The 15,068-nt window shown below is 41.5% G+C and overlaps 1 protein-coding gene across 3 annotated transcripts in view; it reads right to left on the reverse strand.

Annotated features, from left to right (window-relative positions):
* Positions 1-15,068, reverse strand: part of jarid2b (jumonji and AT-rich interaction domain containing 2b) — a 594,617-nt gene that overhangs the window by 338,533 nt on the left and 241,016 nt on the right. For all 3 annotated transcript variants that reach the window (XR_011947850.1, XM_072509615.1, XM_072509622.1), the window contains exon 2: positions 11,313-11,463. Coding sequence is in view for 2 of the 3 variants with exons in the window: in XM_072509615.1 (XP_072365716.1) it covers positions 11,313-11,463 (151 nt within the window). In the remaining variant the exon portion in view is untranslated. The remainder of the gene's footprint in view (positions 1-11,312; positions 11,464-15,068) is intronic.

A 15,068-nucleotide genomic window follows, 5' to 3' on the forward strand; every position in this document is an offset into this window, starting at 1 on the left:
GTGGATTGCCAAAAAAAAAAAAGAGTATTGGAAGCGGCAAAGTATAGTGAGAACTGGCTTTGAGGGGGCGAGGGCCCCTTCTTTCAAGGTTTCTCAGCGGCAATGTAACAGAAGCATAGAGGCTACGATGAAGTTGGAAAGTGACTCAAGGCTGTCAGAGACCGATGTTATATCGTATCGAAAGTGCCTGGTGTGACTGGAGTTAGAGTGAGGTATGTTGTTGTGCACGCTCGAATAAACAAATCCAATCCAATGTTTTCTCCCACAAGATTGAATTTATTTATTGTCATGTGTACCGAGGTACAGTGAAAAGTATTTTTCAGCGAACAACGCAAACAGATCATTTAGTACATGAAAATAAAATAAAATAAAAAGAAAATACATAAAAGGGCAAGCAAGGTGTACAATGTAAATACATAGACACCGGCATCAGGAGTGTAGTATTAATCAGGTCAGTCCATAAGAGGGTCGTTTAGGAGTCTGGCATCAGCGGGGAAGAAACGGTTTTTGAATCTGTTCGTGCGTGTTCTCAGACTTTTGCATCTCCTGACCGATGAAAGAGGTTGGAAGAGTGAGTAAGCCGGGTGGGAGGGGTCTTTAATTATGTCGCCCGCTTTCCCAGACAGGGGAGGTGTAGATAGAGTCAATGGATGGGAGGCAGATGTGTGTGATGGGACTGGGCTGTGTTCACGACTCTCTAAGCTTCTTACGGTCTTGGGCCGAGCAGTTGCCATACCAGGCTGTGGTAGTAACTGCTCGGCCCAAGACCGCAAGAAACTTCAGATGGTGTGCACCATATTGCCATGTTTACATGACCTGAGCCTCTTCTCCCCTATCCTCTAGTTTATCCGCTCACTTTTTTCGGTGTTTAGTTGGAGACATGAAGTTTAATGATTAAGCAGAACCAATTGTATTGGCTTCCTACTGTCTTTTTCAATATTCATGCATGCAGAAACATTTACACTGTACTGTACGAGTTGACGGTTTGTTGCATTATTTGTAAAACTGGAAAAGCTCTAATAAAAAAATATATTAATAAATCATGCACCTCCTAACCCAAAGAACATAGTTTCCATCTGTGACTATTTATAGAGGCACAACTGAATCTCTAGTAACCAGAATACAATTAAACACAATCTATAATTAACAGAAGGTCTCCACTTGAGAGTTGTGCCCCTGGAACCCAACTTAACTGTCCTATCACACATGTTCCAGATAGTCTTTAGTGTCAGTGCCGTATCGCACCAAAACAACTTTTGTACAAGCAGATAACTGTGTTTAGAAACTATCTGTAAATTCTTTGAAATGGATAAGCCATTTTGTAACTGCTCCCCTTTCTGTATTGGTTATGTGACTTGTATAGATTTCTTCTATTATTAGTAAAGCATTTGAATGTCACTTGATAACCATTTCATTCATTTATTTCTCTGTGCTTGAAATTAGTAGCCAAGATAAGTATCAACCTCACAATTCAGGACAACAAACTATTTTGATTCCTACTCATATTTAGCAGTTTTCTGAAACAAAAGGAATTGTTTTTTGTCTAAATGTCAACTTTAGAGTTTAGAAAGCTGAGTTTTACCAACAAGTAAATAGTTTCAGGCAAGTTTATCACACGCAGTGCTGAGTGTCCAAGCAAGTTACATTATCTTGTGTTAATTATTTGTTTGATAATGTTCCCCTAAAGCATTTTGGGTTACTCCCTTAAAAATGCTATACAACCCAACCCAAAGATGTGCAGGGTAGATGGATTGGTCATGCTAAATTGCCCCTTAATTGGGGAAAAAAATGAATTGTATACTTTAAATTTATATTTAAAAATATGCTATACAAATACAAGCTGCTGTTTTGAGATATATTCCTCTTTGGTCATCAAGGCATAAGCCAGTTTTGGATACCAAATATTTTCATTGCACTGGACACCAGTATGTTTTTTTAAATGAAGTTAGAAATGTAGCATGTGATAAATACACTTTAACCTTACTGAGTACATATTGGCAGATCTCATGTAGCACTGTTCAAATGTCCTTTGGGATCTGGTGCAAGGTTTTGATGTTGTTCATCTGGCCTTTCCCTTTAAAGTCCCGGCTAAATAACCTAGCTGTTTGTAAATTCCTGAAGTTATGGGCCATTTAGTTGTTTGAAAATTCAAGGCTCCAAGGGGGAAGGGTTTGGAGAACATTCTCTTCTACAAAAGTTTTTTTTTAAGATCTGTAAAAAGGAAGACATTTGGGATGCCACACAATTAAAGTTCATCTGCTGATATGCAGTCTTCTTTACAAGAGGATTGGTCAGAGAACCAAGCATGGAGATTTGTGTACCCAGTCTACATTAATCCCACTTTTACAGTAATTGAGAGACAATAACAAGTAGATTCAAATTGGTACCTTGACCAAATCTGATTCTTTGCAGCAAGGAGTTGGGCAGGTAAGACACTTGTGAAAGCTTCGCTTATACATATAAAGAAAAATGCAAAAACGTTATCTGTAGGTATCTCATGATGCTGTTCACTGTAGGTCAGAGGAAACATGTCTGACTGGCCAGCAAGAGAATAGTCTGACTGGACAGTGAGAGAATAGATAAAGAAAAGATAGGACTGCTCAAAGAGGGAGTCCAATTGTGAAGACTAAAGGAGATACTAAAAAAATATTGAAACAAATTTTTACAATGTTATGACCAGTTTTGAATGGATGTAGTGGCTCCCCTCTATTCAAGCTCCTCGGCTGGTCACAAGAAAGGTTTAAGCTTATTTTTCTTGTTACGAGGATATGACTTTTCCAAATCAGAATGTAATTAACTGTCTAAACTGTGAACACACACACACACACACACACACACAGGCAAAGAATATACAGTTAAGTGTCCTTAAATTGTCTTCAAGGCGTAGTGGTGCAGCTGATATAGGTAAGCTGGTTTCTTGGATGCGGTCAACTGTAGATGATGCTGTAGCTATTAAGAGATCTCTGTTCACTGGTAGGTTTCTAATGGAGTTGGATTCTCAAACTGGGTCAGGCTTATTCAGTGAGAGAGAAAGCCCTCAACTTTCTTCCTCTGCTTAAGACTTTCTTGGCATCACCTGCGTCACGGCACGGTGGCACGGTGTTTAGCACTGCTGCCTCACAGCTCCAGGGACCCGGTTTCAATTCCAGCCTCGGTCATTGGCTGTGCAGAGTTTGCACTTTCTTCCTGTGTCTGCGTGGGTTTCCTCCAGGTGCTCCAACGTCCTCCCACAGTCCAAAGATGTACAGGTTAAATGGATTGGACATGCTAAGTTGCCCCTTAGTGCCCAAAGGTTAGGTGGGGTTACTGGGTTACGGGGATAGGGTGGAGGTGTGGGCTTAAGTAGGGTGCTCTTTCAAGGATCAGTGTAGACTTGATGGGTCAAATGGCCTCCTTCTGCACTGTAAATTCTATGATTTGCAATATCTCCCTCATGCCTTGTCTTGAAATGTTTCCCTGTGCATTTCCAAGAGGTTTTGAATGGGTCTGTCTGTGGCAGCCATTGTTTCAATACTTGGCATTTTAATGTTCCTTCCTTAGACAATTATGAGTTTTGATGGATGCTTGGCTTATAGGAAATGGCCCTTTCTTTACACTCCCCTGAAGGTGATTTATTGGTTTCTCACTCCCCTGAAGGTGATTTGTAGGTTTCTCACCTTCCTCTTGGAATGTGCCTGTGGTGACCATCAGTGCCCTTGAATATCTGAGCAGTTTTCTCGGTCTCAGTTCAAATTGCAAAAGTTTCAGTCAGTTGAAAGCTGAAAAATCATTTTCAAAAATAAAGGGCAAGCCTTGTAACAACAAATAATAGTGGAAGTGAGAGTGTGGATGTACTAAATGACATGTAATAATTGATAGGAGGTAATGAAGAAAAGGACTTGGTTATAAATTGTTTTTCAGCAGAACTCAGGATGGGTAAGTCACCAGCCCTGGTGACATGCACCCTAATCTTTTGAAAGAAGTCAGAAAGCTAGCTACGGATCTGGTCACAATTTTATAATCTTCAAGCATGCAAATCATGCTAGGAGGCTAGGGATTAGACCCCCACGCCCCCTGCTCAAAAATGATAATCAGATAACTACAGACTGATTAGCTGATCAGTTGTGGCAAGTCATAATCAATAATTTAAGACAAAGTCAGTGAGCATTTAGTAATCAAGGATAGCCATCATGAATTTCTTAAAGGCAAGTTACACATGATGAAAAAGTTAACAGAGCTTTCTCTTTTGAAGAAGCAATGATTTATCAGGGAATACTGCCAAAATATCTCCATGTAGATTTGGGATGTGTTTTATGAGAGGATTCTTGAAAGAAAAATCAGAGGAAATGTAACAGCATGGGTAGAAAATTGGTTGATGGGTATGAGTTGAATAAATAAGTAATGTTTACATTGAATTAGAAGACCAATCCCAAGTGCATATTATATATATTGGTGATTTGAACTTGGAAATAGAGGACATAATCTCAAAATGTGCCTCCATGCAAAAGCTGCAAAAGGATATAAAAATAGAGGCGCATCAGTAGGGTCTTTGCACTGGGGACAGTAAATGTGCTCCGGCAAATGCTTAGCGGCTCTTGTTTGGAGAGAAAGTTAGGAATTAGTTGTCGTGCACTTGCTTGGAAGTTGGCTTTTCACACAGCATTGCCAGTCAGCAACAGGCGATTGTCATAGGCTGTAAGAATCCAGAAGTGATTAATATAACTGTCACCAGGATTTGCCTAAGAAATCCAGATCAGTATTAAAATCCAGAATGAAGGCTAAAGTAATTGTCTGAAGAAAATTTGAACAATCTTTATCAGGAAGCTGCTCTCAGTTTGTGAGTGAGTGAGAGTGGTGCACTTGTGGGCAAGCGCACAAGAATGTGTGCACGAGAATGTGGAGAGAGAGTGAGAGAGCTACAGGAGTTAAGGATTTTGCATGTATGCTACAGTTAACTTGAATAAAATAAAACCTTGAAGAATGTTACAAGTCAAGTGAGTAGGTTCAAGGAACCAAAAGACGACAGAAGGCCTGGGCTCTATAGGAAAGACAGCGTACTGTGCCATGTCTCAACTAATGGAATGTTAAGTATTAATCTTTGTTGTCCAATAAACCTCATTAGTTTGCATTATAAATTAGTGATCGTCCTTTTTACCTATAAGGCTATCCCCCAACAAGAATGTTCTTACTCTGGTGTTTAGTATGGAGTCCTAATCCCAATCAGGTAGTATTTATAAATTTGTAGAAACATTAATTAAGCCACTGAATGCAATGTGCAGTTATAGTCAGCCCGTTACAGAAAGGATCTTGAAGTTCAGAAGTTGCCACATTATGATTTTAAAAAGTAATTTTACTGCAGAAAAATAATGGGAGAAAGAATGCTACAGCTAATTAAATTCATACTGTAATCAAGTTTCTAAAATCCTAACAGAGATTGTCTTCAAGATACCAATGAGCTAGTGCAGATGTCGTTTATCCCATATCAAATAAACAATTGGTCAGATAATTTCAGCAAAAAAAAACACCTTGTATAAATTGTAGCAGTGTTAGAATAAGATAACAGAAACGAAGCAATTGGCAAAATGAGGTTGTTCACAACAGGATGATGAGTAGCAGTCAAGGTTTTTAAAATAGAAAATTGTAAGAATTTCCATTGATACAAAGAGATCATAATTAAGGCAAGCAAGGTAACCAACCAACATGTGGCTGATTGGTATATTCTTAATTTTGGTATCATGATGCAAAGCCAAGTTGTACTGCTTGAATTAGGTGTGCTGAATCATAACAACTATTCTGTATAATCACCACAATGAAATAAAGCAACTTATTAAGAATCAGACATCACATCAAGGGCTGGTTTAGCACACTGGGCTAAATAGCTGGCTTTTAAAGCAGACTAAGGCAGGCCAGCAGCACGGTTCAATTCCCGTACCAGCATCCCAGAACAGGCGCCGGAATGTGGTGACTAGGGGCTTTTCACAGTAACTTCATTCGAAGCCTACTTGTGACAATAAGCGATTTTCTTTTCTACTTCAATAATAATGTTTACTTAGATCAACTTTGGAGAATTTAGCATAATACATATAAAAGACACAAATATCTGGGGCTGGATTCTCCCGAAATGAGACTTTGTCCCCACACCGGCGTAAAAACAGGAGTTTTACTCCCAAAATTCCTAGAACAAAGTTGAACTAATTTAATCCCCTGCAGGGGGCTAGCAGGGACCCAGACTGAATGTTGCAGCTTTAGTTGCGGACACCAGCCCCCGCATTTCTGGTTCTGAGTCCACGCATGTGCACGGCGGTGGCCTCCAGGGAAAAGAGACCCTCCGATCGGCGGAGCGCCCAAACCTTTTATCCCTGGCTGCCTTTAAGACCCGCACCCCCCCCCCCAAAACTCCGATTCGCCCGCCCCTGATCAGGGTGGCCACGGACTGAGTCTGCAGCCGCCACGCCAACATCCAGCAATAGATGGTTAGTTCCACGTCGTCAAGAACGTGGCATCGGGAGCGGAAGATTGCTGGGCGGGCCTCTGTCAATGGCAACCCGGTGGCCCGGCGTACTTTGCGGTCACGCCGATTTTCAGGGTCTGGAAAATCGCCGAACTGACACCGGGCCCGATTACAGCGTGAAAGTGGATTCTCCGCCCCCGCACCGGCCACGATTACGTCGCGGGGCTGCGCAGAATCCAGCCCTAGTTCAGATCACAAGGACTACTGTTACTTCGCTGGTTATCCTACCAGAGGATAAGGAGACTAAGAAAAAGGTGACAGGCAGAAAAAACAGTATATTATAATGACACTGTAAAAAATAGTAGGGACGGGTCAAGGAATGTTAAACAGGACAAGGCTTAAGGTTTTATACTTGAATGCTTGAAGCATTCAAAATAAAATGGATGAATTAGTTGCGTCAATAGATGTAAAGACTAAGGGCGGCACGGTGGCGCAGTGCTTAATCCGGCCCTGGGTCACTGTCTGTGTGGAGTTTGCACATTCTCCCGTGTCTGCGTGGGTCTCACCCCCATAACCCAAAAAGATGTGCAGGGTAGGTGGATTGGCTACACTAAATTGCCCCTTAATTTGAAAAACAATAATTGGGTACTCTTAAGTTTATGAAAAGAAATAAGAACATAAAAGAAAATGATAGATGCAAAGGGCTATGATTTAGTTGGGTTGGGATTACAGAGACATGGTTCCAAGGTGACCAAGGGTGGGCACTAAAGATGTGAAATCTGTATGGGTAGAGTTAAGAAGCACCACGGGGCAAAAAACATTTGTTGGGGTGGAATTACCACCAAACTGCAGTGGTAACGTTGGGAATAGCATTAGGCAGGAAATCAGAGATGCATGTGATAAAGGATCATCTGTGATCATGGGTGACTTTAATCTACATACAGATTGGGTGAGTCAGATTAGGCACAGTACAATAGAGAAGGAATTTCTGGAGTGTGTACGGAATGATTTTCTGGACAACGGTGGCACAGTGGTTAGCACTGCTGTCTCAGCGCCAGGGACCCGGGTTCAAGTGGGTGACTTGTGTGTGGAGTTTGCACTTTCTCCGTGTCTGTGTGGGTTTCCTCTGGATGCTCCGGATTCCTCCCAGTCCAAAGATGTGCAGGGTAGATGTATTGGCCATGCTAAATTGCCCTTAGTTGGGGTTACAGGGATAGTGTGGGAGATTGGGTCCAGATAGCGTATTCTTTCAGAGTGCTGGTGCAGGCCAGATGGGCCAAATGGCCTCTTCGGCACTGTAGGAATTCTATGAATAGGTTAAGGAACCAACAAGGGAATAGGCCATCTTGGACTGGGTGTTGTGCAATGAGAAAGGATTAGCTGGCAATCTAGTTGTCAGAGAACCCTTGGGGATGAGTGACGATAAGGATAGTGAGATAGTCGATTCTGAGACTAGGATCCTGAATCTCAATAAAAGGTAACTATAATAGCATGAGGCTTGAGTTGGCTATGATGGACTGGGAAATACTACTGAAAGGAATGACAGTGGACCGGCAATGGCAGGCAATTAACGAAAGAATAGACGAATAGGGCAGCACGGTAGCACAGTGGTTAGCACCGTTGCTTCACATCTCCTGGGTCACAGGTTCGATTCCCAGCTTGGGTCACCGTCTGTGCAGAGTCTGCACGTTCTCCCCGTGTCTGCGTGGGTTTCCTCCGGGTGCTCCGGTTTCCTCCCACAATCCAACGATGTGCAGGTTAGGTGGATTGGCCATGCTAAATTGCCCTTAGTGTCCAAAAAACGTTAGGTGGGGTTACGGGGATAGGGCGGAAGTGTGGGGATAGGGTGGAGGTGTGGGCTTGGGTAGGGTGCTCTTTCCAAGGGCTGGTGCAGATTCGATGGGCCGCACGGCCTCCTTCTGCACTGTAAATTCTATGATCGCAATGATCTATGAACTCCAAAAGATGTTTATTCCTATTTGGCGCAAGAGTAAAAAGGTAACAGTGGCCAAACCATGACTTACAAGGAAAATTAGAGATAATATTAAATTCAAAGAAGGCGCATTCAAATTAGCAAGAAAAAGCAATAGAGCTGAGGATTGGAAACAGTTCAAAATTCAGCAAAGGCGGACCAAGGCCTTGATTAAGAAGGGAAAAATAAGCTAGCGGGGAACATGAAAACTGACAGTTTCCATAAGCATGTAAAGAGAAAAGATCGATAAACACAAATGTAGGCTCCTTACAGTCAGAAACAGGGGAATTCATAACTGGGAACAAAGAAATGGCTGAGGAACTAAATTTGTACTTTGCTTCAGTCCTCACAAAGGAAGACATGAATAATGTACCGGAAGTTCTGAGAAACACGATGAGCTGAAGGAAATTTGTATTAGTCGAGAAATGATTTTAGGGAAATTAATGGGGTTGAAGGCAGATAATCGATAGGGCCTGATAATCTTCACCGCAGAGCACTTAAGTAGTCCTAGAAATAGTAGATCCATTGGCAGTCATTTTCCAAAATTCTGCATCTCTGGAATGGTTCCTACAGATTGGGGGGTAGCTAATATAAGCCCGCTATTCAAAAAGGGAGGTAGAGAGAAATCGGGTAACTATTGACCAGTGAGCTTAACGTCGGTAGTAGGAAAGTTGCTGAAGTCCATTATCAAGGATTTCATAGCACAGCATTTGGAAAGCAGTGGTACAATCAGACAAAGTCAGCATGGATTTACGAAAGGAAAATCATGCTTGACAAACCTACTGGAATTCTTTGAAGATGTAGGGTTGACCAGGGAGATCCATAGATGTGGTTTATTTGGATTTTCAGAAGGCTTTCGACAAGGTCTCACGCAGCTGATTACTATGTAAAGTTAAAGCGCATGTGATTGCGGGTCGTGCCTTGAGATGAATCGAAAGCTGGTTAACAGACAAGAAGCAAAGAGTTGGAATAAATGGGTCTTTTTCCAATTGACAGGCAGTGATTAGTGGGGTACCGCAGGGATCTGTGCTAGGACTCCAGCTGTTCATATTATATATTATTTTAAAGATTTGGACGTGGGCACTAAATGTATCATCTCCAAATTAGCAGATGATGCAAAGTTGAATGGGAGGATGCAGAGATGCTACAGCGGGATTTGGACAGGCTGAGTGAGTGGGCATATCCATGGCAGATGCAGTACGATGTGGATAATGGGAGGTTATCCACTTCGGCAGCAAAAATAGGAAACCAGATTATTTGAATGTGTGGAAATTGAAAGAGGTGGATACTCAGCGAGACCTTGGTGTCCTCGTGCATCAGTTGCTGAAAGTAAGTGTGAAGGTACAGGAGGCAGTAAAGAGGGCAAAGGTATGTTGACCTTCAGAGTGAGAGGATTTGAGTATAGGAATAAAAATGTTTTACTGCAATTGTAAATTGAAATTCTGAATTCCTTATCTGAGGAAGAATGTTCTTGCTAAGAAGGGAGCGTAACGAAGGTTTACCAAGCTGATTCTTGGGAAGACAGGACTGTCATATGAGGAGAGATTAAATCAGTTAGGATTATATTCATTGGAGTTTAGAAGATTGAGAGGGGTGCTCATAGAAGTTATAAAATTGTTATAGGATTAGACAGGGTAGTTTCAGAAAGAAAGTTCTTGATGGTGAGGGAGTCCAAAACTAGGGTCATAGCTTGAGGATAAGGTGTAAACCTTTTAGGACTGAGTTAAAGGAGAATTTCTTCACCCAGAGTGGTGAATCTGTGGAATTCACTACCACAGAAGGTAGTTGAGGCGAAAACATTGTGGAATTTTAAGAAGGAATTAGATATAGCTCTTGGGGCTAAAAGGAAAGGATCAAGGTCCGAATGGCCTCAGCCCCTAAGCTGTAAATATTTTGGTTCTATGATTCCTCACAATGAGGATGTTTGTGCTACACGTTAAAATAGCCTGATACATCTGCGCTCTCCCAGAATAGCACTTATGACATTTTGCTATTATTTAAATCAGATTTCTCCAGATTGACAGAATGATCAGCAAGATGTGGCCCGTACAACATTGAAAACTTGCTTCTGTACTATACATACATATCAATTCAAAGATAGGCAGAATATTCAAGTTTCGTAATCTTGATGCATACAAATTTAAGATAAACTGCCATCCAATTAAGTTAATTTGCATAAATAAATTGTATTTCGTATGTTCTCCACGATATCCGAAAATAAAAATACACAGTATAAAAAGCAATCCCGAGCTGCCAAAATACAACTGCTGGGAAAGTAAGTCTGATTTTCAGGTTGAAAGGAGGTGATTGTATGTTACTATTTCTGAGAGTCTGGGGAGCGCGGGAGTAGAGTATGGTGAGGTTGAAAGGGGAAAAGATACAATGTCATACTAATTTTCTATTTGCATTTTGCACAATTTCTTTGTCAGGTCAGCATCAGTCTGCTTTTTCTGCAGCTGGCTCGTCCGCTCACTTTGCTTATATTGCTATTCCTCACCTGTGTATATATAGGTTTGGGATGGGTGGGGATGGTGCTTTGTGCAACATGATAGTTAGCTCAGCATTGATGAACATAGTCAGTCGATTTCCAATTGAATTACAATCAATGTCAACTAATTTTGATAACCATAGACTTTGCAGAAACTATTCATTCTAATTCAAATCTAACTAAAGTGAAAGTTTTCTGGTATTTACCTGCAAGCTGACGTTTTATTTAAAGGAAAGAAATTGTGCTAAAAAAAATTAAAACCTGTGGTCAATTTTTCAGACTGCATGGATTTGATGTTATCCTGGATATAGATCCATTTGCCAACTTGGCTGTAATTCAAATAATTTTATTGGAATTTCACTAAACAGATAGTATCAAGTATAATTTAACCTGCAGTGATGTCAGTCTCTTCATTCACTTACCATTCAAATTTTTCCCGTGCGTTTTATCATCACTGCTTCCATTGATATCACCATACTGCCGCTTCTGCGAGTTCTTAAATTCCTTCAACGACAAGTACAGGACCTTTCGGACGACTCTCTCTTCTGACCACGGTATTCCATCATCGTAGTCCTATAGACAGAAGGAACAGTACATGGTCAGTATATAGAAATGTACTGCTATGATGAATATGCTCTGCATTGCTGGGTTTAATTATTTTAATAATCAAATGCAGATTGAAAGATAAAATATACAAAATATATGCCAAGATGCCATCTTAAAGCTGGTTGCTCTACCCGTGTAATTTTTGTTAGGCAGGTAGGTAGGTCAACTACCATCCACTTTACTGGAAGAATAAAAATAGGGAAAGGTGTATCGGAGGTTCATAAGAATTTAAATCAGGAGTAAGAGGTCAATTAAAAATTAAGTTAGGGTTTAAAAACTACAGAGTTGCGAACACAGCCGAGTCCATCAGGCGAACCCGTCTCCCATCCATTGACTGTCTGTATCTCCCGCTGCCTCAGGTCAGCAGGCAGCATAATCAAAGACCCCTTCCATCCGGGGTATTCTCTCTTTCAACCTCCATCAGGCAGAAGGTACAAAGGTCTGAGAACTCACACGAACAGATTCAAAATCAGCTTCTTCCCCGCTGCTACAGACTCCTGAATGGCCCTCTTATGGACTAAACCGATCTCTCCACGCATTTTCTCTGCTGTGTAGCACTGGACTCTGTATGCTTCACCCGGTGTCTATGTATATGTATTTACACTATATATCTATCGTATGTCCTATATGTTTCATGGATGGTACGATCCGACTGGACTGTACGCAGAATACTTGTACCTCGGTGACAATAAATCTAAATCTTCCTCCACCGAGAGCGGTTCTCAAAATATGACAGGCTAAAAACAAGAATATATGGTTTCATTGGTTGGCAAGATGGTGGTGGGAGGGTACAAATTTAAGATAATCTCAAAGGTGGATCTGGTGGGGGGGGGAGAGCAAAAAGATCTTTACAAAGAGAGTGATGAGAATCTGGAATGCTTTTCCATCAATCACTTTTGCTGTAGAGTCGATAAATACTTCTGAAAGACTATTAAACAGGTGTTTGAAATAGATTAAATGGTGCACTGTGTTATGATAATAGAGAAAAATGGAATTATACACAGAAATATTGGACTTTAAAGACGACCCAAGTTTTAGACTTTAAAAATGGACAGACTCCAAGATGACGGAAAATGTACAACTGGCTACAGACAGGAATAGCTGCAGCGGGTTTCCTCAGAGGAATAATGGAACCCCTCCTGTGCTTCCAGACACTACTTGTAAAAACATCCAGAGACTCATCTCCATTTCCGGTACTTTAAATTTACACTGCTCCTAAACTAGAATCTTAAAGTGTTTAAATCCTCATTCTTTGAAACTACTTCTTTTATCATTCTAAAGGGATAAATATTAATTTTTATATAATCCTGCAGCTGCTTCAGAGAGACCATTTCCAGTTTTGAACAACTTTTAAATAGAACTATTTTACAAACTATACAGCATTCTGGCTTCGTTACTTCATTATTACAAAAGCCAGCAATGAAACGCAGCTAAAACAAGCGCATGGCCAGTGCAGTATGGAAAGCCAGGTTGCAGACCACTTTGACTAGGCCTTTAATCCCTCCTGCTCTGGAAATGCATCTGGTCTGTCCCTTCTTTACAGCTATTCAGTTTGTGTGTTGACCAAGTAAACATTATGCCTTGAACAAATAATGTTGGACAAACAAAAGCTTTCTGTATTCCCTGATGAGTGGCAACAAACTGTAGATCATCAGTAATGCGCACACAATTGTTCACCTGATAGACAATAGAATATTACAGCGCAGTACAGGTCCTTCGGCCCTCGATGCTGCACCGACCTGTGAAACCAATCTAAAGCCCATCTACACTATTCCATTATCATCCATATGTTTATCCAATGACTATTTAAATGCCCTTAATGTTGGCGAGTCCACTACTGTTGCAGGCAGGGCATTCCATGCCCCTACTACTCTGAGTAAAGAACCTACCTCTGACATCTGTCCTATATCTATCTCCCCTCAATTTAAAGCTATGTTCCCTCGTGCTAGCCATCACCATCCGGGAGGAATAAGGCTCTCGCTGTCCACCCTATCCAATCCTCTGATCATCTTGCATGCCTCAATTAAGTGACCTCTTAACCTTCTTCTCTCTAACGAAAACAACCTCAAGTCCCTCAGCCTTTCCTCATAAGATCTTCCCTCCATACCAGGCAACATCCTGGTAAACCTCCTCTGCACCCTTTCCAATGCTTCCACATCCTTCCTATAATGCGGCGACCAGAACTGCACGCAATACTCCAAATGCGGCCGCACCAGAGTTTTGTAGAGATGCAACATGACCTCATGGCTCCGAAACTCAATCCCTCTACCAATAAAAGCTAACACACCGTACGCCTTCTTAATGACTCTATCAACCTGGGTGGCAACTTTCGGGGATCTATGACCATGGACACAGAAATCTCTCGGCTCATCCACACTACCAAGAATCTCACCATTAGCCCAATACTCTGTCTTCCTGTTATTCCTTCCAAAATGAATCACCTCACACTTTTCTGCATTAAACGCCATTTGCCACCTCTCAGCCCAGCTCTGCAGCTTATCTATGTCCCTCTGTAACCTGCAACATCCTTCCGCACTGTCCACAACTCCACCGACTTTAATGTCTGATCCAAACCGTCAAATTACCCTCAATCCCATGCCTCCATATTTTCTGCAATAGCCTACCGTGGGGAACCTTATCAAATGCTTTACTGAAATCCATATACACCACATCAACTGCTTTACCCTCTTCCACCTTCTCAAAGAACTCAATAAAGGTTTGTGAGGCACGACCTACGCTTCACAACACCGTGTTGACTATCCCTAATCAAATTATTCCTTTCTAGATGATTATAAATCCTATCTCTTATAATCCTTTCCAAGACTTTGCCCACAACAGAAGTAAGGCTCACTTCTTTAACAAGGGGACATTTGCTATCCTCCAATCATTGATATTGTCAACTTAATACTATACAAGTAATTCAAAGATTGATTCATCCAATAGCAAGTTTTAATAATTCCAAATGTTAACTCAAAACAGTCTTCGGTGTCAAGAGCAACTGGGATGTTGACAGGAATGGCTGCAGTAAACTGACATCCCATTGCCAACTGCATAAATGCTTTGCCTGGTGTGGCGCTAAACTGAACAAACCAGAAGGACCTAAATACTGGTGTATGCTAAGTGAGCTGATCTGATGTCAGTCAGGGTAACAAAACCGGTTTTCATAACCCAGAACCAGAGAAGGAGGAAGTAAAACATACAGGATTCCCACTCCTGACCTTCAAAATGACTTGTAACAGTCGAAACAGTGGGAGTGGACAAGATGGAATTGGGAATGTGATACCGCCCAGTCAAATAGCCTGGTGTTTCACAGTTTCAGCAGCTGGGAACAGCTCCTTCCCCAAGCAAAAAAGCAGTTCCAGCAGAACAAAAATGGAAAAAGATTAACAAAACAAACTCTGAAAGTCAGAGGCGGTTGCATTTCTCTTTACTTCAATCCCACATGAACCAAATGCAAATGGAGAGACAAACTTTCACAGCGTGCAGGGGGCTGAGGGGATGGCTAAACAGCACACAAAGTGCATGTTGGACCTGGGAACCAGAGAGGAAAGAGAGAGGACACTAAGGGAGCG

Source organism: Scyliorhinus torazame, chromosome 6, assembly GCF_047496885.1.
Source record: "Scyliorhinus torazame isolate Kashiwa2021f chromosome 6, sScyTor2.1, whole genome shotgun sequence".
NCBI lineage: Eukaryota > Metazoa > Chordata > Chondrichthyes > Carcharhiniformes > Scyliorhinidae > Scyliorhinus > Scyliorhinus torazame.